Source organism: Bombyx mori, chromosome 25 (genome assembly GCF_030269925.1).
Source record: "Bombyx mori chromosome 25, ASM3026992v2".
Taxonomy (NCBI): Eukaryota; Metazoa; Arthropoda; class Insecta; order Lepidoptera; family Bombycidae; genus Bombyx; species Bombyx mori.
In genome coordinates, this window is record NC_085131.1 from 8,785,191 (window position 1) to 8,813,170 (window position 27,980).

Genomic DNA, 27,980 nt, shown 5'->3' on the forward strand with positions numbered 1-27,980 from the left:
CGAAAGAAATACTAAACGAAATAATGATATTAACAACTCCTACAACTTCGGTATTCGCGTTCCCGCCAAAAAGTCCCTAATCTATTGGACGAATCAAACACAAAAATAACGTGTGCTTGTGTTGTTTATTATCTTTGAGATTATCAATAAAAACAAATCATACTATGCACTATGCACATTACAGCTCTAGTACATAAAGCAAGTAGGGTAATTAGATACTCCGAAAGTACTTTATAGATTATATTAGAAGACAGCACTGCTGGATCTGGCGCTCGGAGACTGTTCACCTTTTCTATAAAAACCAAACAAATAGTAGGTAGGTATGTACTTAATACATACTGTCAATAAAATTATCGACAGAGAAAGACCTAAAGACAACGCAATACTGAATAGAATACACAATATAGTATAAAGTCTAGGTGCACATAGCGTTTGTTTGGGTTATCCCATGGGTAAAATCAACACGATCAACAAGTTCGTTTCTTGCCAAATAATTAAATACTTATAAATCTTCAAACTTCTAATTGTTATTTTATTCTTCTCGAGAATAAAAAAGGCATAGCTGAAACAGTTATCGTTTATTCCAGGAAGCAAACATGAATTGCCAGTTGTGTTCTGAAAGCAATGTACCTTCTGATCATCACACTACTGAGAGACATATGAAAAATAAGACTTTGTTTGATTACTCTGTATACAAGTAAGTATAAAATATGTGGAAAATCAATTGAAAAATGAGAATGGCCAGTTTTTTTTCCAAATTTGAAAAATGCAAAGAATGGTTTCTAAAAAAAATTTTGATTTTGAAGGCAAACATCTCAATAATTCACCAGGTAGTAAATGCTTTCCATCACCTATAGATATAAGAAATGCCAGAGGTATATAGAGCTGCTGACTCTTTCTAATCTTATTTGTATGGCATCTCTTAGCTTTTTTCCCCTACCTATACTGATAGCCTTGAAAGGCTATTTCAGCTTCTCCTTGACGTGTAGGTGAGCTCACGGGGCTCAAACTAGGAGTCTTGCTAACACTGACCCTAACAAGGGCAGTGCATCGCCGAATCTACCACCGGACCGGATCTCTTAGCACTTAGGGAACAATATGAAGGACTCGTCACAATTGTTTCTTAGAGGTAATACTAGAGCTTGATAGTGCAGGGTAAACATTATAATGATATAGATTCTGGTGGTAAGTATGTCAGGTGCAAAGTGGTGTTATGTTTGTAACGAAATCATAGGATTATGCATTTCAATTACTCAGAGCATTAGACATGAAACACAGCTAAAAATACAGATATTACCAAAGTGTTATAACAAACACCAAGGTTTCAAATGCTTGCAATATTATATTTAAACAATTAAATGGCAATATAGACATCATGAAAATGTAATATGATTCCATATCCATATGTTTATCTTTATCAGTAACTTTGATAATCAATACTGTTCATTGAATATGCACTTTTCTATAAGAAGAACTCTACATTTACAACTACTTTTTGAATAAGCTAATCACAACTGAAAACATAAAATATTGCCTCCAATTTAGGTTAAGGGAAATTTCTTGAAAACTTCATCTACCTTGGCCTGTATAGCTCTGCTGACATTACGCCTCAATATGTAGAGATAGAGAAAGAGATCCTCTCTTTTTTGAAAAAATATTTTACTCCAGACTTCTTGAGTGCAGCAGCTTAAGAGCAGTTGAATACAGCACATTTCTAACCAAAACGTAGTCTAGCAAATACGCACATGCATCATATTGGTATCTATACTTTTAGACAGTCCAGAATAATTTGTACATTTTGTTATTAATTCTTAGGTCAAACAGGCTAGGTTTCAGATATAAACCTGGTACCTTATGATTCCAGAACTGGACTGTCGAATAATTCACATTTATATTTTAGGATGTAAAGAGTTTAACTTTGTTGGCAGCAATCATATTATTAATGATTATAGAGACTGATGAGGTAGAGTATCAAACCTTGAAAGTACGAAAATGAGAATATTGTATTAAAATATATACATATACTTAATCTGCAATTCACAGTAACTTTCAAAATGTTCAGTGTTAAATTTGAGTTTTGAATCAGATGTTCTACAGTGAGGCCTTTATATACAGTTACATATTACTTCAATTTATAATAAAAAAATTATTACTGTTCTTCTGAATTGTGAAAAACTTATAAATTTTTTGTACACCAGTTTGCTTGTTGGTATGCCTATCAGCTGTGTGATGTGTGCAATAATTAACTCTGCATTTAAATTGCTACTTATAACCATTTGTATCGCCTGTCCACTCACAATAATATCCTATTTGTATTATCTAGCACAGGACAGATATTTAAATAAGTATCTAAAAATCTTCTCTAGTCAGGGATAAAAAAATTTTTATAAAAGTTATTTAAAAACATATCAGGTGCTAGCATTGATAAAGATAAAGTATTCTAAAAATGTAAACTAATCTTATTGAAAATTTTATTCAGAAAACAGAATGTTGGAAATAAGAAGGGTATCATTGTATCATGTGATGTTAGATCTTCAAGCTCCACACATTCTCAGTGTTATGAGTCAAAAATAAATGTTTCTGTGAGTATTCTTTTGGTTACTATATAACTAAGTTGTATCTGTGTATGCATCACTTAGTTCCATCACAAATATCATTAACACCGAAATCAGAAACAAAACAATCTATGATTACCTAGAATTAATTTAAGATATAAATTATCAATTATGTAAAGTCAATGTACTGTAGGTACAAATCTAATTAAATTAAACTAAACAGATATGTTTATAGAAATATACATATGCATATATGCAGTTATATATACACATATAGCATTAGAACTTCAGCATCAACATCATCTTTTTCTCCACCTTATCCCACTAGGTGGGGTCGGCACAGCTACTTTTTTTATTCCATTCTCTTCTATCAGCCGTCATCTCAACACTCACTCCTTTCTCTCTCATATCGTCATTCACACACTCCATCCATGTCTTCTTTGGTCGACCTCTTTTTCCTCTACCTTGCACTACCATTTCCATAAATCTCCTAGTCACATGCATCTTCTCTCTACGCATCACATGTCCATACCATGCTAACTTCAACATCAACATACCTACTCCAAATATTAAGTGAGAATTCAGACTAATGAGACTTAACAGTGATTTTTAAATCGATTTACAAATTAAATAACTAACAGAATTTACAATAAAATGTTATGTGACCAACATTGTTTCTTTCTTATTTTACAGGTTAAGCCAAATGAACAAGTAGAGTTCACTTTCACAATCTTAAATGACACCAAGAAGGACAAATTTTCAATCAATTGTGCTCAAATAATGCATTCCAAATTAAACTTTACTATCAATGATCACGGAATTGATGCAGGCTCTCCACCACACATCATCAAGCCCAGTAAGTTCGCATCATTCTCATATTCAGCACTTGGTTGAAACTCCAGTTATCGGCAGTCCATATCGACGCTTGAAAGGCAAACGTGACTAAGCGACAATGCGTGAACTTTACAGTAGACTAATTTAAATTTGAAATACCTGAAAACAAAATTTATTTTAACGAATCTAGCTGTAATAGAATCTAGCTAATAGTAAATAAGTTGTAGGATTGAAATGATTTTAATAGACCTAGAAATATATTTATTTTGCGCATCGAATATGGTTATTGCCTATCATTTATGTACAAAGCAGCTATTGTCGCTTAATCACGTTTTCCTTTCAAGCGTCGATATGATGATTCTGGGGTACTAAAATTCAGTACTAATAATGAGTGCATATTTACTACGCCATATTGTTATGGTTACAGTGAAAGGTGATATTCACTGGTGTGATATATGAGTAAGTTCAAAGAACTGACGAATGGCCTATAAATTGTCTATGTCGACAAATAATTCAAATTTCTAGGAAAGAGTGAGCTAAGTGATGATGTCTGTATTTGAAGTATTGTAAACCTGTTCTAAATACATAAATAATTGTTAAATTAATTTAGCAAAGAAATATATTATCTTTAGGTATGTTATACCTTATGCATAAATTACAGCTTAAATTATATTATTCATAAATATTCTGAAATCACAATAGAATCGAACAATTTTCATGAACATTATAGTGTAGCTACGCCCAGTGTTACTGATTATGTAAACAAGAGAGCACCTTTCCATAATGCAGATTAAATTTTTGTACATACCTTCTGAGTCAAAGTACTTTACAACTTTTACTTATTATCTTTTACCTATTGCAAATTATAATTTCAAAATTATAATCTAAATGTAAATTACCTAAATAAAAAATAATTTAATACATTTTTTTTTAACCTACCTAAGCTGAGAGCCTTGAGAGGCTATTTCAGCGTAACCTTAACTAGTAGGTGAGCTCACGGGGCTCAAATCTGACGACGTTGCTAACACGAACCCTAGCAAGTGTCGTGCTTCGCAGCACGGATCGGAAACGCGACCCACTGACAAGATCCGGCGAGAAACTCAGTGGTCTGTGTCTGAGGGTTAATTTACTCGTCGAGTCCTTCGTCGCAAGCGACGGGTTCGACGAACACGATGACCGGTGCTTGAGGTACCTAAAAAGCACCGTTATTGTATCGGGAGGAAATAATATTTGTGAATTTCAATAACTATAACCAAATAGATACAATGCTAATTTGTAACTATACTTGAGACCTTAGAACTGGTGGCGCATTTGCGTTGTAGATGTCTATGGGCTCCAGTAACCACTTAACACCCGGTGGGCTGTGAGATCGTCCAACCATCTAAGCAATAAAAAAAAACACATTTTAAAATTGATCTCTTTGACTCTTTCAGAATCGAAGCTCAACAAGAAAATTACAGTGATGTTCAGATCAGCGAGCGTTGGAGAATATGTGATGCCAATAGTATTCTGTTTTATTATGAACAGTACAAATGAAAACATTGTTATCGTTAGGGACATGGTTAGTATTTTTTTAACAATATATCTGTTCCTTTTTTGTACCAAAATCCTTTAATTATGTGCCGTCCCATGCTTAAGTTAGATTTCTTAGCTGTTCTAAGTTAGGGAAATTACTGGAGGTAAAATGTACTATAAATACGGCCGTCTGGTGTAGTGGTAAGTGACACAGTCACTACACAAGGGGGTCGCGGGTTCGAATCCCGCTAAGGGAAGATATTTGTTAGATAAATATAAAATCTTACATTTATTTCCGTTATGTGGTACATGTAATAGAAGTTCTTTACGAAATTAGCACGGGACCAGTTAATCTTGCGTGATTGTTAGTAAATATTTATTTATTATTTATTAATTAATTGCGTTTTTTTTTAATTGTATTTGGGTGACAGAGGCGCCAGGTGAAAAGTGATTACTACAACCCATAAACATCTAAATTCTTTAAATTATACAAATTTCAGTACATTCAAATGTATGCATACAGTTCAAAAAGTATCAAACACTATATTAGTCCATAAACATAAATCCTCATATCAGTACGGTAAGGAGGATTGTCATATGGGGGACAAGTTGAAAAAATTTTCAGCTTTAAGCAGTAAATTACAACTCAAAAACCCAATAAAATAATACTATAGTTCGTAGTGGTATTAAAGGTATGTAGCGGTTACAACTTTTAGGGCTATCTCTTAAATAACACGACTTGCTACGGTGGTGCCACCGTTATCATTTAATTTTTAATGGACACTTTTTAATAAACAGAGTATGCTCCTTACCTAATTCATGTCTTTGAAAAGCCTGTCTGCTCTATTTTATTTAAGCTATTGACCTTGAATTCGTCAGGTGTTTAAGAGTCAAAATTAAAGGGTATTTTTAAATATTTATATATATTTAAATATTTTTAACGGCCGTCTGGTGTAGTGGTAAGTGACATGGTCACTACACAAGGGGGTCGCGGGTTCGAATCCCGCCAAGGGGAGATATTTGTATGATAAATATAAATGTCTTTTCCAAGGTTATGGATGTATATTAAATATATGTATGTGTATAATAAAAATCTTACATTTATATCCGTTATCTGATACTTGTAACAGAACTTCTTTACGAACTTATCACGGGACCAGTTAACGTGGCGTGATTGTTTAAAAAAAAAAAATAGTAATGTGTCTAGTTTTTGTACATGGTGAAGATCTCTTAAAGAATTAAAATAAGGCTCACTCAAACATAAAAACAAATACAACCTTATGACCCGCTATGCATCACGGAAATATTTCCAAATAAATATAATATTTACTGACTTACGTAGAGCACCTAAAACTAAACCTTGAATTTACCTCAAAATTAAAAGAACATCCAATGCTATCATAACATGACGAAGTGTAGTTTTTTTAATGGAGTCTGTTTATACTGGTTTAATACTCTGTATAGTAATCGGCAAACTTCTTGAGCAAATGACCTTGACTGCGCAGAACCGAATTTTAGATCACTTTGGTGGTGAGGGTGAGGCGCGACGGCAGAGGAAATCGTATCGAGCGCGTTATTGGTAGATCAGTCGAACCTTGCGTCCCGCACCGCGCCCTCATTCCGCTTGCTCCCAAAAGTACGCTTGCGTACAGTGGAAAGTCTATCGTTATTAATCGTTATGTTATTTGTTATAATTGCTTGTGGACTTTGTTGCCATTGCTATTTGTTGAGTGTTTGTTGATTTTTTATAAAACATACACTATGCCGTGACAAACTGGTGTAGTACTTAAAAGAAAGGGTAGAAAATTTGTGTACGACGTATATTGCTTCATTATAAAACAGGGGAAGAATGATATGGAAAAATTAAAACAGACTTCGGAAGCAACAAAAACATCAGTGAGTACTGTTAGGTGCATTATTAACGAAGCTAAAGGCTCTGGCTTGCTCGCCGTGTTTCGGACTCCGGGTAAGAAAAGATCAGGGAAGAAGAAAGTTACCGGAATGGATAGTTTCGTTCAATCTGTAATAAAAAGATGTAATCATAATAACTACTAACAAGCAGCGAAACTCCGTACCGTAGAAAGGCTTCGAAAAATTTAAAGAAGATATAAATTTTAATGGCTCGGAATGAAGCTTACGACGAATTATGAAAGAGCTAGGCTTCAGATGGAAAAAAAGAACAGAAAATAATCGGAAGCTGGTAAATGAAAAAAGTAAAATTCGATTACTACGAATCGAATATCTTCAAAAAATAATTAATTATAGACAATAAAGAAGACCGAATCGACCGAGTTGTAAACTACGCCGATGAGCCCTATGTCGACTCATCACGATGATGGCGACTCGGGTGATGAAAACAGTGATGATGATGATGGTCAAGATTATGATAACGAAAAAAACAATTACAAATACCAGCTTCGCTTTAACTGAACCAAGACCTGGCAACAGCTCTAGTTTTGACTTAATAGAAGGAATATCTATTTTACCCCAACATTAAATTATAACAATTACTAACCTATATGTTTTGTTGATGTTCTAATAAATATATAAATAAATACATATGTTGATTTTAATAATTTAATAGCATTATGACGCAGAGTAAGTAATGTTTTTGCACGTGAGTGTACCATGCGCAAACTTACCCCCACTACGTCAACAAATGCTCAAGAAGTTTGCCGGTTATTATACAAAGTGGCTATTGCAGGGGAATCCCCTAGAATGCTCTATTAACATTTTTGTTAAATGTAATAAATCATGTTTATGTTTTTTTCCAATTTTTTTCAACCTATAAGTTCGTATAAAATTTAAATTACTGTGTATATACAATAATATACATATATTAAAGTTCTAGCTGTTGCGTCGTCACGTAACAGTCGATCACAAGTAAGTTGTTATGTTAATAGAACATTTAGCATTGACCAAAATATGGTTTAACGACAAAAATAAATAAAAAATGATTCTTGATTAAAATCAAGAATCATTAAAACTCACCTCCAAAGTTTTTTTTACACAACAGTGAGAAATAATTTAATTCCCTTAAAAGAGAGTTAAGCTTCGTTCGTGGCTTGACTAATAATTATGAATTAATAACGACATTTGGGGTCTTGTCAGGGTTTCTGAAATACAAAGTAACCGTTCAAATAACATTAACGGTAAACGGATGCCATAATATAAACAATGTATCCATTGAGCCGCCGTATCGTGGCTTCGCACTCAGAGGAAGTGCCAAACTTCCACTAAAAGCGCTAACATCGATACCGAAGTGTATTTATTAATGTCATAAAATCTATATCGAAACGTGGATTTGGACACGAATCGTATTTTCGCGGTTATTACACACTATTGTTTAAAATAATTTTAATTATTCATCATTACATGTGAAAATCGTGGTAAGAAACCCCTTAAATCAATAGTCTGTATGGTGTGCTGGGCCTTAAAATTTCAAAGCAATAAACACGTGTTTTTATTGGCAATTTTAGGGTCAATTTTATCTGTTTATTATTAATAGAACTTAAATAGAAGAGACAAAACATTTAAATGGGTACTGTAATCAACTTTTTTTTGTTTTGTTTATTCGTTTTTTCATTATCAATATATTTATTTGGAATTCTATGATTTTAGAAACGCATACTTACGGCCGACGAAATACTTAATGTTAAAACAAAATTTTGTTAAAGTTACGTTGTTACTTAAGAACTTTATAATGTGTTATATTATATCTCAAAACAAAGGATGCAAAGCACGCACAAGTGCTCGCAATTGTTTGAACTCAATAATCTCCATATATTGCTCCTAATAAATTCTTTAAGCTAATAAACTCACGAGTTTCTTAGCAATTCTTATGAAGTCGAACGTTCTTTCAACCATTTATCGTATAAACCAAACCAATTATTGAAATAAAAATATCTTCGTATTAACAAGCAAGTTTTTTTTTATATATGTATTATATTTATACAGTGTGATTTCAGGTCGTTTACGTTGAAAAACAGAAAAAGCTTCACGACAAAATGTACAGTCCTTTTGTACTTCAAAGTATTGTGGCAGAAAAGACATACAGATGCGTCCGTGAGGGGTAAGTATGAAACGTCCTTGCTGCTTGTGGATGCATGGATTGACGTTGGTTCGCTGGTTTTGGTGTTATAGACAATAAAGAAGAGAACTAATTAAAAACTTATCAAATAAAACGTAAGACGTTCGCATTCAACGCAGCATACACCACTCGCTATTGTTGAAGTTAATCAAGTAATTTAAAAATCGATTTTTTTTATAAGTGATTTTATGACCTTGTAACTAAGACCTTTAAGTCATGTCTTATTTTAATTTATATTCATATTTTTATGAAAAATGATATGGAGTGAAATGAAATGAAGATGATTAATTTGAGATATTAATCAACTGGAATGAAATGAAATGAGATGATATGGGATGAAATATAATCTCAGTAAAATGGTGGTCATTTACTAAGATTTTTTCAGTGGACTTTTTGGAGGATCCCGAGAAGTTACGTCCAGCGGCTTTGTTTCATTTTCCCACATTTGTGCACTTTCACAGATATTAAACAGTTAATAAACCACCGTTATTACACATTTAAACCTGAAGAAACACTAAATAGACAAAATAAAACAAATCACACAACTTCACTCCTCGCGTTCCCGCCAAAAAGTCCTTTAAAAATCGAACATCCTTTGTGTTGTCAGAGAATTAAAAGGAAAATAAATTATTACTCTTCGTTGGTGAACGTCTATTCTTGTCAGAGTAGCTGACTTTTCATGTCGCCTTAATTAGCTACCGTAACCCATAGTATTATAGCATCAATTCCGTCACCCACCTTAAGGCATGAACGTCGAATTTTAATTGTATTGTATGACGGTCGTCTCGTTCTTCAAACTTGATCAAACGACTTTCGCAGCAGAATGCGGGTGCGGACTCAATACAGTGTATTACTACCAATTTTAAAAGTAATTAAAATTATTTGAAAATGTAACAATAAAAATGATACACGTAGCTAAGTAAAGTATCTTAAAGACTAATGAAATGTACTCGAGATGAAATGACTTGAATCGAGATATTAAAACTGTATTGAATTTCAGGACAAGAGAAGAGGGTATATTCACAGTGCCAAAGAATTACAAGCCTATTTACAGTTCCGCGTTAAAGTGCCCCTCTAATCTCACTCAAGAAAAAGCAAAGCTGGTGGCAGATTTAAGGTCGATTTTGTGATATTTTTGCACGTTTTTATATGTCTATACGTTTTTAATTCCGACTGAACAACTGGTCTAAATTAATTATATTTTTAGGAAAATTTTCAGTACTGGCATCACCAAAATGAACTATGTTCAGTTTTTTCATCATCTGCTCTGGTACGAAGAAACTGTCCTCAAGAATAATCTAAAGGTATTTATTAGGTACCGAAAAATAAAAATGTCGTATTTTGTTTTATCATTATCATGTATTACTTTTGAATACGTAGTCGCATAGGCTTAGTATTTATTATCTTTCACATAGAAAACTCAATTGAGACTTCGAACTTGTGTCTCAAATTCAGAGGCGACACTGGTTGTATTTTAATGTCAGCATATGAGTATGCATCCCACTAGACGGAGAGTGAAAAATGCCGAATCTGGCGATCTATGTTCGGATGCATCAGGCCACAAGTGGGCGCCGTACTCCACCTGAAGCCTGTGTTTTTAGTACGAGTTTTCTAACTTTCTCGATAGCGTAAAAGTTAACTCAAGTTTGTATGCAGTTCGGACAGCGCCCCTAGCGGCAAACGTAGGCAAACGTTCCAACTCCCATACTAATTTGAGTTAACTTTTACGCTATCGAGAACGTTAAAAACTCGCACTAAGCACACACTGATCGTTGAGTTGCAAAGCAAAAGCCGTTGTCAATAATTAGAAAATTGCTTTCAGAATTACAACATGACAGGCGTGAATCTAAAGCTCGGTAGCATTCCATCGTCGTACACGTTGGTCGTGCCCGGCTTAGCGGAGAAAAGACCGTCGTTGTTGGTTGGTAAGTGATCAAGTTTATCACAAGCTGTATGCTGTATGGAAGGGTTTATTATTAATAAATATGTTTAGGACAAAGAAATAATGTAATATTGTTAAAAATTAACATCCCCAAAGGGGGTCTTAGGTGAACAATCTTTAAAAAACAAGTGTGCTTTAGACAATACGACTGAAGTAAAACTTTTAACTATCAGCTTCATATATATGTATAGCATATACATACATGTGCATATATTAATTATCTATTAATATTGAAATTTATTATTCATTGATTACTGAATATTTTTGAGTAGATATCTGTTGCTCCTATAGACATGGACAATAGACCTGCACTGTGTCTTAGATATACCAAATGTACGGCTATGAGAGAAAGAGATAAAGAAAACCTGTGCTCGCACCTCTCTCTCTCTTGCCCCTACAGTAGTGTACGAAACATAACACTCTCTCACTCTCTCCTTCTATATGCCCTAACTAATACCTCCCTCTGAACTTTCGTTCGCCTCGCCCGATCACACTTTTCGTAACACTCTCGTCACGCATTCACCAGTTTACTCCACAAGTCAAGGGTGTGAAGTAAAGCCTGCGAACAATTTCGCCTAATGCCTTTTATAGGCGGCGGCAACCTACTCGCACATTAAAAATATCAAAAAAGTCAAATATCCAACATCCAACCACAAGAAACAAATCAATTAATTGGGCTTTTTGTCGGGAGCGCGAGGAGTGAAATTGTGTGACTTGTTTTATATTGTCTATTTAGTGTTTCTTCAGGTTTAAATGTGTAATAACGGTGGTTTATTAATTGTTTAGTATGTATGAAAGTGCACAAATGTGGCAAAATGAAACAAAGCCGCTGGACGTAACTTCTCGGGATCCTACAAAAAGTCCACTCAGAAAGTCTCAATAAATGACCACCATTTTACTGAGATTATTTTTCATCCCATATCATCTCATCTCATTTCATTTCATGCCGTTCTTCACAATATTAATCAACTTCATTTCATTTCACTTCATATTATCATTTGCACAGTTAATTACTACATTAATCAAATTACTTTATCAACCTAGTTTATCTATTCCGTCCGACGCTGCCAATTTAATTCATACTTACACTGCTATTAATAATGGCCAACATGGACAGTTTCCTTCGTTATTTATTATTCATGAACTGTAAATAATTAAAACGGCGAAGTGCTTGGAATGAAATGGAATTGGTGAAAATGGAAATTACCGACTTTCACTAGAATTTTTGGAAGAGCCGTGTTCTTCTCTTCTGAATTTCCAGATTTTCACAAGTCAGCGTTGTCAGACCAATGTCTGGTTATGTGCATTTTTTTGTCATGTCATGTCAAATTTCCTAAACAAATTTGTGGTCTGAAATCAAATTAAGTGACGTATAACACATCTAATTTTAATTTATGATAACTAACTGTAACCGTTTGCGTCGCTGGGCATTTAAAATTAACATTATTATTTCTCACCCTCACAAAGATTTTTATCATTAACGCCCCCGCAACTGGTGTAGGGAGTCCAACACTCATATAAATATTAGCCTATCCATTAAGTACATGTATTTTCTACAAGTTTCAAGCCAATCGGATGCACGGTTCAGTACTTATAAGGGAACATCCGGAAAAACCACTGTAGATTTATATAATAGTATAGATTATCAATGGTTTTATTACGAATTTCAATATTTTTTTTTTGCACGTATTAAACATCTCTATGAAGAAATTTAATAAATACTATAATATGCATTCAGTACCTAATACGACATGAGGTGGAATTCCCTAGTATTGTAATAAACCTACTCAACCATTGAAATCGGAATGCGCAAATGCTTCCCGGTAGGAATAGTAAAGTTGGTGACCTACCGTATGGACTTCCAATATGTTTATTAGCAGGAGGCTGATTTCGTAGAACAAAATATTTATCCACAAGAGCACTGTTCCAGGTGATTATTTGTTCGTTAAACCGCAAAATGAGAAGATAATGTTCGAAGCGAACGTCACTCTAATAACCGAGAATGACGTCACTATACAAGGCATGCATTCAACGTAAGTAACAACACAACGTGACAACGTGATTTTTATTTCTTACATTACTACAAAACTATAATAGATTTAACTGGAACCCGGCCCCGCCACACTTGGACTATCATAAAAATGCATAAACATAACCTATTTTAAAACTTTTATTTTAATCAAATCAGTGGCAATCGAAAATTTTCTTTTTAAAAAAAAAATTCCTAGGCACCCCATAACAGTAAAACTGAGACATAGAACTCATGTCTGTGTCTATGGGTTCAGGTAACCACTTAACAGTTGGGCCGTGAGGTCTTTGTATTATATATAATATATAACTAGAGACCCGCTCGGGCTCCGCTCGGGTCTATAACAAAAATTTCAACGATACGATGACGTTTTTGTAAATAACTAGAGGTCCCGCAGTAGTCGAAATTCGACTATAATTAATTGGAATTGTAAGCTTGTACACTATTATGATTGTATTGTATACTTCTATAATCACAAATTTCGCCAAGACTACACTATAAAAAATATCAACAACAATATTTAACTATTCTCAATTTGACAACAGACGTCAAGAACAAAAGTTTGACAATAAATAGTATGCATGCGTGTGTGCGTCAAATACATGGCATGTAGTGTGTGTAATGTTTTCTTTATTGGTTTAATGTATCTTTTATGCATTATTTAAAAAAAATATTAGCATTGTGCACTTCTTCTCTATATTCTCTATGAGTGTGGAAAATTTCATACTCCTCCGTCCGCGCTATTTTCGTAAAAAGGGATACAAAGTTTTTGCTTCAAGTATTAATATATAGATAATGTGTTCTACAAAGTCGTAGTACATTATTTTATTCTATCATCAATAATTTTCGCAGGGCACGCGATGTAAAGAATATTTTAGGTAACTTTTTTACACCTTGGGTTATTGGAGTGGAGTTTTAGTAAGGATCCCTAAAAAATTTTTCAAAGAAAATTATAGCCTATGTCACTCGGGAATAGTGTAGCTTCCAAACAATGAAAGAATTTTTCAAATCGGTTCCGTAGTTTCGGAGCCTATTCAATACAAACAAACAAATCTTTCCTCTTTATTATATTACTAGCGACCCGCCCTCGCTTCGCTTCGGAAACATTAAAACACACATGAAACAAACAAAAAAAAGTGTGTGTGTCCGCTCCGACGCACGACTGGAGTTTACTCCTCAAGAACGATTATAAAATAAATAAATAGATAAGGGAATACGGGTATAAATGAATGCATTTTTGATGATACTTAGATTATGCACGGTAGATTTTTATTCTATTAATTATACAATAAATTTTTTGACATACATAAGGAAGCCATGAAAAAATATAAACAATAATAATTTAATATAATAGAATGTTGAGCAAGATTGATTTTATTCACTATTTACATCACCTTGCGGTGTATTTATTCCAGGAACAATATCAACATCATTGAACAAATAAAATAAATTATAAAATTTAAAACAATATCTCCGCAAGTTCAAAGTGTTTGTAGGTTAATATCGAATAATGAGAGAAACGCGCGATCAGTACGAGGCTTTGTGGCGGACTGCCAGCGCAGCAGCCCGGCGTCACCTGCGATAACGCGGCCGCGCGTTGGCTCCTGATTGGCGCGCGCACGCATCACGCAATCAGGTGATGATATGATGCGTGATCAGGAGCCAATCAGGCGCATAACGCATTTCGTGTGACATGCTAGTACGATTTTGGTCCCCATAATTTTCATACCCCGGGCCTATATATGTAAATCGATTCTTAAGGAGTAAACTCCAAAAAAATTCAAAAAAGTAGACTATGTTCATCAGGGACAATGTCGGCTTCTAATGGAAAAAGACTTTTTCAAATCGGTCCAGTAGTTTCGGAGCCTATTCGAAACAAACAAACAAACAAATCTTTCCTCTTTATAATATTAGTATAGATAATAACTATAGATTATATACATAAAACATTTGCAGCTTTTTTAAGAACTACTCTAAAACTAAGAAGTACGACATACGGTTCACGATGTCCCGCGTGACCTTGGAACGGATGCACCAGGCGGTACACTTCGCCGAACAACAGATGCCCAGATTGTTCCCTACGCACTATACAAATAAGAAGAAAGTAGAACCAATAACGGAGTGAGTCAGTTCTTTTTATCTTTCTTTTTATCTTACGTCCGTCCTGAACCCGTAAAGTGTGAATTATTTCATCTTTCCCAATTTTCTTGTTGCCAATGTCTCTGCCTTTGCGTAAATAGATTAATTTTGAGAACGAATTTAGATGAAAGTGTTATAAGTCTTCTAATTTGCAAATAGCAGATATCAGTGTGACCAAAATGATATGTGAATATATACGAGTCATTAACTCCCCAATTTTTTGGTTGGATTGTGTCGGGCTAGAATAGCAGCTATCTTTTCCATGGGTGATGTTAAACAGGACTAAGAGATTCACCGGAGAATGGCCGGTAGCGTTATTTGAGTATTGTACGAGTATACTGGTGGTAGAACCTCCTGCGAGTCCCCACGGGTAGGTACCACCACCCTGTCTATTTCTACCGTGAAGCAGTAATGCGTTTCGGTTTGAAGGGTGGGGTGGCCGTTATAACTATACTGAGACCTTAGAACTTATATCTCAAGGTGGGTGGCGCATTTACATTGTAGATGTCTACGGGCTCCAGTAACCACTTAACACCAGGTGGGCTGTGAGCTCGTCTACCCATATAAGCAATAAAAAAAATGTTTCTTAAGAAGTGTTTAATCGTCAGATTTTTTAACGTGAACATCCGAGACAACTTGGAGCAGCGCTCAGCCGTGGAGCACATCGTGTCGGGCAGCAGCGGGCGCGCGCCCTACCTCGTGCACGGGCCGCCCGGCACCGGCAAGACCGTCACCATCGTCGAAGCCATCCTGCAGGCGAGCCCATACTAATAATAATAATAACACTTCCGGTTGCGTGCGGTTGCTAGCGTGAGCTCACCTACATCTTAGGGTGAAGCTGAAATAGCCTCTCAAGGCATCAGCATAGGTAGGGGAAAAAAAAGAAATGTAACACATAGATGGAATCTATATATTAATCCGTGAACTTTGTACCCCTTTTTAAAAAAATTGCGCGGACGGAGGAGTATACGGAAATTTCCCACATTTATAAAGAATATAGAGAAGGAGTGCACAAAGCTAATATTTTTTAAAAATAATGCATTAAAGATACATTAAATCAATAAAGAAACCATTACACACACTGCCATGTATTTGACATACACACATATGTATTTATACTCTTTCTTAATTGTCAAACTTTAGTTAATGCTTAAAGTCTGTGGTCAAATTGAAAATAGGTTAATATTGTTTATCTTTAATATTATTTGTCTATTGTGTAGTCTTGGTGAAATCTGTGATTATAGAAGTATAATAGTCTTTGACAATAGAACCATAATAATGTTCAAACTTATAATTTCAATTAATTATAGTCGAATTTTTACTACTGCGGGACAACTAGTTCATTGTAAAAGTGAGTCTTAATTACTGTCACTGTGGAAGGCAATGGTAGTGATGAAGAGAATGGTGTCATCAACGGTGACGTCATCATTTTAAAACACCATGGAAGCAGCCTGCTCCTTCAGATAGTATACACCCAGACATACATACATTTTGTCGACCTGTAATATGTGGTCGTTAATCTTGTGATGTCAATGATCTCCGGTAACCACATGACACCCGGTGAGTTGTAAGCACATCTACTCATCTACAGCAACAAATAACAATTGTATCTTTCAGCTTGTGGTGCGGAACTCTAAAAATCGAATACTTGTCTGCACCGACTCCAACATGGCGGCGGATAACGTGGCCACGATGCTTATAAAGTACGCCAAAAAGTTTCCTTCCGAAAAGTTTCTTTTAAGAGCGAGCTCCTTTTATCGAACATGGTAAGCGCCAATATTGTATTGTATCAACACAACTCTGCAAGTAAATGTGTAAATATTTTTTTAAATATATATAGGACTAACTGACCCGGCAGACTTCGTATTGCCTCAATCGATATATAAAAGATCTAAACTTTTGTATAAAATAAACTTAAAACAAACAAAAGGAATCTGTTCGAAGGGGGACACGTCAAAGGAAAAACAAAATTGTTATTTTTATTTAATTCCGAGCATTTTCATATTTATCTACTTTTTAAACCTTCTCTGGACTTCCACAAATAATTCAAGACCAAAATCAGCCAAATCGGTCGAGCCGTTCTCGAGTTTTAGCGAGACTAACGAACAGCAATTCATTATTATATATATATAAGAATAAGATAAGATATAAGATTAATAAGCTTCATATATAGGTAATGTTGTATTGTTATAAAAGAAACTTCAATGTGTTGCTCTGAAAGAACAAAAATCTATTTTATTAGTTTTAATCAAGTTATCTTACGTACCATATTACACTATTATACTATAACACTAACCTGAAAGAACAAAGAAACAACATTTAAAGTTTATTTTATAATCTTGTAGTTATCTATATAAAAAAGAATTTTATTAAAATTTTACGAAATCTATAATCTTAATAGTCATATTGTTTCTCTGTCAAGACCATAGACCTATATAGTAGGGACACGACATATTGTTCTATACGTACAATTGCTTATATAAATAGCACCCATTTTGAAGGCACACACATAAACATATATCTATCTCGTTCTTACTCAGCACTTTAACTCGCAGGAAAACAATATAACAGTGTTTCAGTGCGTACATAAAATGAAACATGAATATACGTAAATATCTCCGTCTCCGTCTAATGAGGCCGAAAATCCGTCATGTTGAGCGCACCAAATGTCATTGTCACGTCAGTTCGGCCGTCTGTTTTGGGTTGTACATTAATTATTGACTTTGATATCGATTTAATATGATTGCTTATATAAATTTCATAATTTATCATGCTTAGAACATACAAAAATAATAATTAAAACGTATTTTATAGGATCTCAAGAAATTCGATGCCCCAAAACTATTATCTATATAAATTTAAATTCATTATGGAGCCCTCATCCGAAAAATCGGACACAATTTTTCGGTCGGAATCTATTGATCATGACACTAATCATAAATACCTCTTTAAAATATGTCATCAAAACATATTTAGACATTCTGTTTAGATATTTCGGGAAAAAGGCTACTGGCAAAATCTATTCGGAACTATTTAAATAAAATAGTTTTATTCCGCAGTGAGTAAAACACTATTGTAAATTCGTTAAATATTTAATAATTAAGTGATTTTAGAGAGGAAGTCACAAGGAATGACGTTTTTAATAATGAATAAATGTTCTGTAGGTGTTTTTTTTTTACGAGGTCCCTTGATAAGTTTAAAATTTGAATCACTCTCAAGTGAAAGTGATTCAAATGGTGCGGCGCACCTTCCTTGGGGTGCGCTGCGGTAGTGTGTTACGGACTTTAGAGTCAGCAAAACAATTAAAATAGATTGTAATAGTCTAAGAAAAACACGTACTCAAAATACGATAACATTTAGCATGCTAGAAATGGGCAGATGGCACTGTACTACGCCATACCTTTATGTTTTGCGACAAACGAAAACTTTATAAAATCAGTGTAGCAACTTTTAAAAATCATCATATCGTTTACTTGGCAAATTCGAAGGACGAACTTGTCTTAGATTTCACCCATTTAAATCATATCATATTTGCACATAACAATATACCTACTTACTTCCCATTAAAGTATAAATTCTACAAATAAATAATACTCAACAATATTTAAAATAAAATGAGCCAAGAACGTTTATCGATAAAACCTGATAACATTGAAATCTTTTGTACAGTACTAAAACCGCCATGTTTTGTGGTCAGATGACGTCACAGTGGCACGAATTTTTGGTTGACGTTTCATTTCCATAGGTTTCCTACTTCAGTGGTCAAGACTGCCTTTTTGACTTTACAACACGCGCATGCGTGACATAACTCAAATTAAAGAAAGAAACAAGACTTTCTTTACATATATTTTACGCCTTTATGAAAACAATTCAAACCAAAACAATTTTTGAAGAATTCGAATATTTAAATGCATCAATAAAACTTGTAAACTTTATATAAGTTAATATCGCTGGGTAACGTGTCGCATATTATGACAGTGTTGCTAGTATTTTGTTCATTATTATACAACTGTCATGGTACGCTTATTTGTGATTAAACAGTTTCGAATTGTTTTAGGGCAACACTACCAGAATGCTTACATGCCTTTTCGAACGGTACAAGTACCAAAGACTTTTGGTCTGTGAGTTTCACAGTTTTCCAGAAATACGCGATCGTCATTACAACGTTATCGCACGCCGCCAAATTCAGCGGGTACGTACGAAAACAAATTTAATAATTAGGTTGTAGGAAAAGACGAAGCGAAGGATGTTTTTGTTTACAATAAAATAATTTTTTCTTACACTATTTTTAATTCAAATGTACTAAAAATTATTTTCAATTTTTTAGTAGAATTTCAATTTACTCAATTTTTAATATTGAATTGTCATCGGTCCTTAATAAGTATACCAAATTTCGAGTTAATCCGACGTTACGAAGGGTGTCAAAATCATGTTCAAAGATTCCGTTACATACTAACATACATACGTCTGAAGCTAATAAAAAATAATTTACTTTTGAAAACAGAAGTTTTAGTAAGAATAGCACGTGCCACATAACGCATCTGTTCATCGACGAAGCGGCCCAGGCTTCCGAGCCTGCCAGTCTCATCCCGATCTGCGGGCTGTTGTCTACCGCTGGTTCCCTGGTACTGGCCGGGGATCCCCTGCAACTGGGACCTGTCATCATTTCACAAAAGGCCAAAGAAATTGGCCTCGGTATGTATTGTATACGCTGTTGAATAACTGTCACCTGTAAGTATTTAAGCTTGTGTATGGTGGCAAAACGGTCGAACTATTACAAAGAAAATTTCTTTAAAAGCTTTCAATATTTGAAAATTGCTATAGATAGATAGATATATTCTTATTTCTCGTTGAGAGAAGTTAGGAATAAAATCGCACGGGGAGGTACCATTGTTTTGCTTATGTCGGCTACGAAGCAATCGTGCGTTTCAGTTTGAAGAGCGCGCAGTTGACTAAATTAATAAATAAATAAAACAATTTTCTGCTAGCAACCAAATGTAACAATACAAGATATAATACTGTCCCTGAAAAAGAAGCGGCAATGGAAATATAAACATTATTCACCGGGAAGTTCTTACTAAGTGAAGCCGCAATCGAAATTAAAGCTAGTTGGAGGATGCGGTCATTGACTTCGACTTACTACCGATCTTTTTAAAGTTTTACTTTCGATACTGCCTTATTTTTACACAAAAACGGTTCTGGGTATACTTGAGATCTTAGAACTTATATCTCAAGGTGGGTTGCGCATTTACGTTGTAAATGTCTGAGCTCCAGTAACCGCTTAACAGCAGGTGGGCTGTGAGCTCGTACATCATCTAAGCAATAAAAAAAAATTAAAAAATCTTACATCCGAACGAAACAGAATAAAAGAAGGTACACATTCATAATATCAAACAACCATCATGACTCAAAATATCGACAAGAAAACATTACAGGAATCGACTGAACGCAACGTCACGAGTTGTGACGTCATTTAGAACAAAAACGTTCGCCAAGTTCAAGTTATTCTCGCAGATTGTGATGAATGTTCAACTGCCTCTTTTAAACGTATAATAAAACGTTTTATTGCAGGTCTATCGCTCATGGAACGTTTGATGAAAACGTTTCCTCAGTACAACGACGTGAAGAACGACTGCAACTATATAATGCTGCTGCGCAATAACTTCAGATCTGATCCGGACATACTGCACATCCCTAACGAGTTGTTCTACAAGGGACAGCTCAGAGTGAGTTTATAGATACGTTTTTTTTTTTAATTTGCACATAACAAATTATAATCATTACAGTACATATGAGGCCTATAAAATCAAAGGCAGCTAAACGCCATAATGTCGTAAAATGGATTAACAATGGCGCTATCTTTTTTAGTTAGTTGGACACCCTTTAGTGTTTTTATGTTATAACAAATGCGGCTAAATCTCTAACAAATTCAGTTCAACAATTTTATTTTTACTCAGTACTGAGTACTAATAAACGAAGTTTTATCATTTAAAATTCAGATTATTAGGAATATTCTCATTCTTTATAAATCTGCTTTAAAATAAAGAATATCGTAGCTATCCGAACAAAGTTATTTCAGCGTGTTGCTAACACTGGCCCTAGCAAGAGCAGTACTTCGATGGATCGGGAGGATCCGTAATGACGGGTTTAGGGCTGATTTTTGTAGTTTACCTGAATATTTGACAAACTTGGATTTAGCTGCCTTTGATTTTATAGGCCTCATATCAGCTAAATCGTACAAGTAGTGCCTAGATCTAATCTGCATTGCAATCTAAATGGTATATGCACTCTGTAAACCCGTATTAATGTACATAGCTTTGGCATTCGAACGAGGTTTAAGGGGAGCCTTTATCGAACTAAATCAACCTTACAACTTAATGCTACGCTCGGCCTACTTTTGCCGCAACAAACAGTAAACAACTAAGAAATCATAATTTCTCGTTCGAGACTAGGATAACCGTTATTGCGATACAACAGACCTCCCGTCTCAAATGACCGAGGAAATCCACCTATATAGACGCCATTAAATATTAAATGAACAAAACTTAAAAAAGCTATACAATTCGCAGCTTTGGTCTCCCCGACAATTTATGATCAAACTTAATATCAGGTAAACGACAGCTAAAATATGAATAAATTTCATTATATCTTGACCCGAAATAAGCTGTTTCTAAATAATATCAACACGAAAAACGGATGTCTCCAGACTGGTAAAATTAATTTATGAAAATGCTGTAAAGTGAGGCAATTCCTCAAGAATATTCCTCGACGCATCTCCGTTCTATGTATACCATTTAAAACCACTACGTTCATCCACAATGCCTTTTCAGAGATCTCATTTGCCAATTACCGGCTTTGGAATGAACTAGAACATGTCCTTCAGCAAACGAAACGGGGAGTATTCAGCCACAGGCAGCGGTGTGGGTCTGCCCCTAACATTGAGGTCCACGAGCGATGCAATATGCAACTTAAAACAATACCGTCTCTCTGCAGGCTCATGCTAGTGAAGATCCGATAAGCAAGACCGATTTATCCGGCGAGAAACCATCCAGTCGCGCTATTATGTTCCACGGGGTCCTGTCTAAGGAACAGAAAGTTGGCATGTCACCGAGGTTAGTTGACTTATGATGTTAGACACTGCTGATATCGTTACTTGTCGTGGTCCAGGATAAAATATTAAAAAAACTAAATAAAAAAAGTAGTAGTTGGGCGCTCGGTGTCTCGTTTCGTGGTTTCAGAGGACTGTAAACACCATACATATCGACACTTCAAAGGCAAACATGACTAAGCGACAATGCATGAACTTTACAGTAGACTAATTTAAAGTTGAAATACCTGAAAAAAAATCTATTTTAACGAATCTAGTTGTATGATTGAAATGATTTTAATAGAACTAGAAATATATATTTTTTGCATCGAATATGGTTATTGCCTATCAGTTTGCCTTTCAAGGGTCGATATGTATGCCATCGCCAGAGACACTAGCTCGAATGCACAGTTGTATTGTTTTTTTTTTTCTAACTAAGCTGCTTATTAGCCTTGAGAGGCTATTTCAGCTTCAACCTAACGTGTAGGTGAGCTCACGGGACTCAAACCGGAAGTGTTGCTAACACTGGCCCTGGCAAGAGCCGTACTTCTCAGAATCTACCACCGAATCGGAAACGCGACCCACTGAGAAGATCCGGCGAGAAACTCAGTGGGCTTGTATTGTATAACAGTCGTCTCGCTCTCGTAACAGAAAGGCGGATAATAATAAATAATAAATAAATAATAATAAATATTTACACTAACGATCACGTCACGTTAACTGGTCCCGTGCTAAGTTCGTAAAGAACTTGTGTTACAGGTACCAGATAACGGAAATAAATATAAGATCTTTATTATGCACATACGTATACATAATATACATCCATAACCCTGGAAAAGACATTTTATATTTATCATACAAATATCTTCCCTTGGCGGGATTTGAACCCGCGACCCCCTTGTGTAGTAACCATGTCACTTGCCACTACACCAGACGGCCGTTTACGGATGGTGACGAAACATTGTAACTTGCATAATTAGTGGTGGCAGGGCGACTTGTGAGCTCGCGTCGGGTACGTACAACCACCCTGCCTATATCTGCCGTGCCAATAGCTAGGTATGTGTTTCGGTTTGAAGACTGGCGCAGCCGTTGTACCGTAAAACTAAGATTTATGGGCTCTGGTAACCACTTGGCACCAGGTGGGCCGTGAGCTCGTTTACCCATCTAAGTAATAAAAAAAGAAAAAACCTGCTTTGCGCTGATATTTCTTATCTGCAAAAAATAAAGGTACCACTTAATCATCGTAGCATCACGATTAAAATGTTTTAATTATTTATTTGATTCAAAACATTATATAAATAGACGTTTTTAGACCAAATCTCTAACAAAACCAAACATATGTAATAAAGTTTAAGTTTATATGTAATGGCTGTATCGGATACTTCATTTTTTTTTTGTTTCAGCTTCTACAATAACTCTGAGTTAGAAATCGTCCAGATGTACATAACGTTTCTCGTGAACGATCATAGAATCCAACTGGAAGATATCGGCGTCATCACTCCGTACATCCGACAAGTATGTTTGATGTCTTAAAATATAACGTATTTATAATGTTTATTGTCAGATTATTAAGATAGAAAACAGCATTCATTGTTACGAGATTATCAATGAAAATGCAAAGAATCAGATAACTTAATAACATTAATCCTATTAAGTCGCACTGGTTCGTGTTATTGTCTCTAAATAAATAATGCAAATTGCTTCGTACTTTTACGTTAATTTACGGAGCAGTAAACAACTGCGAGTCGGGCCCCTTGTGTGACGGAACTCCAGTAACCAACTTTATAATACACTAGATGTACCCGTCCGTTTCGCTGGGCATTTAAAATTAACATTATTATTTCTCACCCCCACGAAGATTCTCATCATTAACGCCCCCCGCAACTGGTGTAGGGAGTCCAATACTCATATAAATATTAGCCTATCCATTAAGTACATGTATTTTCTACATGGATACCAAGTTTCAAATCAATCGGATGAATGGTTTAGTAGTTATAATAGAACATCCGTAAAAACCACTGTAGATTTATACATTAGTATAGATCAAACATTTTCTCTCAGGCCTATCACATCAAGAAATGGCTCTCGAGCAATAATTACGAAAAAATTGAAGTCGGCACAGTCGAGTCGTTCCAAGGGAAGGAAAAGCGCGTCATCGTCGTGTCCACGGTTCGAGCCAACAACGACCTCCTCGCGCACGACGCCAAGTTCCAGCTCGGCTTCCTGGTTGATGATAAGGTAAAGCTTATTGAACTTTGACATTTGTTTTTTTTTATTGCTTAGATGGGTGGACGAGCTCACAGCCCACCTGGTGTTAAGTGGTTACTGGAGCCCATAGACATCTACAACGTAGACGCGCCACCCACCTTGAGATACAAGCTCTAAAGTCTCAGTATAGTTACAACGGCTGCCTCACCCTTCAAACCGAAACGCATTACTGCTTCACGGCAGAAATGGGCAGGGCGGTGGTACCTATCCGCGTAGACTCACAAGTGGTCCTACCACCAGTACCATTTGTATTTTACTTGCATCGCTTTTAGTACATCGATCTAAGTTTATAGCATTGTAATGTTATTAAGCGGAAGCGTTCCTGACTCAACTGTATTTGCACTCCGCAGCGTTTCAATGTGGCGCTGACACGTGCGAAAGCCAAACTTATCATTATTGGCAACCCCTTGTGTCTCCGGAAGGACAAGAAGTGGCAACTCTACATGCAGATGTGCCGCGAACTTGGCACCTATTTTGGTTTTGACAGTGACAACATTGAAACCGACGAACTGGACCGAAAGGTCGATGAGATCCTGCCGCTTTTCAGACACATTGAGGTTTCAAAACAAGAATAGACGGATGTTTTACAAAACATCTTTTTTTTTTAAAAGGCACAACATTTTTATTTTTTTTATTTGACGATAACGTTAATCATTTTTTTTATACATTTTTATATATATATATTATATATTTTTTCGTAGCGTTTGTACGACGTTCTTAATTATATAACTACTAATAAATAAAATATGTTCCAATTAGTAGAAAAATATTGTATCTGATGAATCTCAATACGCTCATTAGTTTGTGAGTTTTAGCTCGTTTATTAGTATTAATGTTAGACAGCAATCCCTCTTAGAGTTCGCCATCGACAAGTTACGCACATCAGGCCCTAGAGAGAGACAGTCGACTTTATAGTGTCCTCCTTTGTTCACGCACTCATGACGTAACGTTAAATTCTCGGTTACGTGAGCCCAATATTACCAATAACTCCAAGATAACCCAAAATAAATGAATCCGTAAGTTAGATCGGTGGTTTAACTATTTAAATGGCGGCTGTAATGCCTGTTCAGTATAATGAATGCCCGAGCTGTGTATACACTTTTCTTGTGAAGCGTTAGACTTCAACAAGCAGCACGATATTTTAATTGATCGATTAATTTCCATAAATTTTCAGAAACACTCCTACTGTGTCTCTCTGTATCAACTGAGGCTTTTTAATATAATCCTTACTACCTCATTTTCTTTTAACTGACGACCCACCGCTATATAAGACCGGCAATTGCTTTATTTTAAATTTTAATTATATTATTATAGAATTGTAAGGATGGAAAATATTCGAAGAAGGCTAATGGTGACAATATAAGGGTTTAGAAATCGGTAATTATAGAAATGTGATGCCGAATTAATTGGAAGAATCGATTTTAAAGTAATCGTGATGTCTCAAAACGTGATACGGTATTGTCGAGAGATTATGTTCAAATGATGTGTTCAAATTATTTTGTAATTATCTCAAACCACAAGCGAGCCAATAGTCATATTATTATGTTAATCGAATCCCAAAGTTAAAATTAGACTAAGTTTAAATATTTGAAGGCTAGAAACACTAATAGTTACTATTTACAAAATATACTGGAACCAAAGTTAAAAATCCTGGTTAAGAGAGGGCCGCTGTGGAGCAATCCGCCTATCTACTATTTAAGTTTTAAATACATGACAGCTTTTATTACTAATTATAATTATCGATGGAAATGTTTTAATTCTTTTATCGAGATATAATAATAAAATCAATCAAATAATATTAATAATCAAATTTATAGAATTAGAATTTCAATAATCATTAAATAACTGTGTTTGTGATTTCGTGTTAGATTTCGATATTAGAATGTTAAATTGTGTGATAGATCGTTTCAAACCATTCGCTACATTTATAAGAGTTTGAGAAACTTGCAATGTCGTTAAAAAATTTATTTTATGAAAAATGTTGCCATGCTGTATACCAAAATGTAAGTCAACTCATGCGCATACCATTACTTTTTAATTACCAAAAATAAAATGCGCATTCAGGCTCACTCTGAAAAACTGCGGCTTTTTCTACGTTGGCGTCCACATTCCGACGAGCCCTTAAATATTAAGTGTTCAATCTGTGGACTAATCTTTGCCTGGGCTATACCTACCTATATCTTCTAAATTGTTAAATTATACTTGATAATTAAAAACTATTGGTTTATTATGTGCAGAAATTGATGAGAACTGTTAATTGTGTTTGTTCTTTAAGTCTAATTATAAAATTGTTATAAAAAAAAACTACTGTTTGTCATCTCTCTCTCTCTCTCACCTTATTTCGTTTTTAGGTTAATATTTCTGAAGTGACTTACGTATAAACAGTAAAATTTAATTTATCAGTATTAGAAGCATCAAATATTCGAAGACATTATAGTATTAAACAGTATTCTCTGTTAACAGAGAGTAACAAACTATTTTTTATTTATTTTAGGTGCTCATTTTAACATATCTGAGCAAGCGGTGCTTTGATAAAATATATTTTTTAGAAACAAAGATCTCAAAATTGTATTAACTATCTGCCTTTTGATAAAAACTTTATTTTTACCTACTTGATTTTGATAGAAATATTATCCAAATTAGATTATCGTAGTAAATTAAAATATTAATCTGTGTTAGAGTAACTCTGTAAGTTGAATGGTCTCATATATATGTACCTATTAATCAATTATCTCTGTCTATTTAAAGTATATTAAGTCTTTGAAACAGTATTATATATGGTAATTATATTGTGGTATTAAATGTAAAGATATTCCCTAATGTGCTTAGCACATGTGATGCCAAACATTCCTGATAACATCAATATAAATCGTTGTAACGTCTAGCATTTGTTAGAAGTTACAATCCTAAGTTTGTTAATCGTATATTTCCGTTGTCCATTACCCGATTGATGTGACAATGTGTTAATTTTAATCTTATTTTTTTATATTACGAAATGTTGTTCCTTGTAATTGGTTTAGAAACCATTTAAAAAAGTTTATTCGATGTTATAGTTAAGTTTTATCTACATTCCAAAGATGTAGTAGATTTTTAAGTTTCTTTTTAAAGTTTATACTGTTTGTAGTAACAAATGTATAAAAAATCCCCGATCAAAAGTAACCCCCATAAGCTATCTTTTATTTTCGAAAAGCATTGTATTTTGAAGAAAATAGTTAACATGCTGAGTATTTCTTGCATTTGTGGGTAATTTTTCCAGGGGAGAACTTGTTATAAGTTTCAATAAAATTGATATTTCAATATCGACATTATTATCGAAATGTTTTACAATTTCAATACATCGGCATTTTTTTTTATGTATCAGATTTCTTTTGACTTCGATAAAATTTGTCATGTTTCAATTAAATGCCGAAAGAAGCTCATACTATTTTAGAATGTTACATTTTAATTATTTTTCGAGTGCATTGACATTATTATTCAATTTTTAAATTGTATTCAATAAATCGTAGCCAATTATTTTTTGT

At 34.6% G+C, this 27,980-nt stretch overlaps 2 protein-coding genes across 6 annotated transcripts in view; one reads left to right on the forward strand and one right to left on the reverse strand.

Moving 5' to 3' along the window:
• The window catches only part of LOC101744968 (uncharacterized), a 38,197-nt gene extending 30,173 nt beyond the window's left edge, over window positions 1-8,024 (reverse strand). Inside the window, exon 1 of the mRNA XM_062676191.1 lies at window positions 7,896-8,024. The gene's annotated coding sequence lies outside the window, so the exon portion shown is untranslated. The remainder of the gene's footprint in view (window positions 1-7,895) is intronic.
• LOC101744685 (RNA helicase Mov10l1) lies at window positions 101-27,970 on the forward strand. Of its 5 annotated transcripts, none has more exons than XM_012689512.4 (20): window positions 101-316; window positions 588-697; window positions 2,480-2,582; window positions 3,249-3,411; window positions 4,823-4,950; window positions 8,873-8,976; window positions 9,995-10,111; window positions 10,202-10,298; window positions 10,817-10,919; window positions 12,867-12,969; window positions 14,922-15,086; window positions 15,713-15,860; window positions 16,722-16,870; window positions 19,162-19,296; window positions 19,609-19,799; window positions 20,676-20,830; window positions 22,098-22,216; window positions 23,595-23,706; window positions 24,253-24,429; window positions 24,810-27,970. In XM_012689512.4, the coding sequence occupies exons 2-20, from the start codon at window positions 597-599 to the stop codon at window positions 25,032-25,034; spliced, it is 2,595 nt and encodes an 864-aa protein (XP_012544966.1). In that variant the 5' UTR covers window positions 101-316; window positions 588-596; the 3' UTR covers window positions 25,035-27,970. The 5 variants fall into 5 exon arrangements, with proteins under 5 accessions (XP_012544966.1, XP_012544970.1, XP_012544981.1 ...); XM_012689516.4 differs by having other exon boundaries at window positions 119-320; XM_012689527.4 differs by having other exon boundaries at window positions 119-312.
• Window positions 27,971-27,980: the final 10 nt, after the last annotated feature.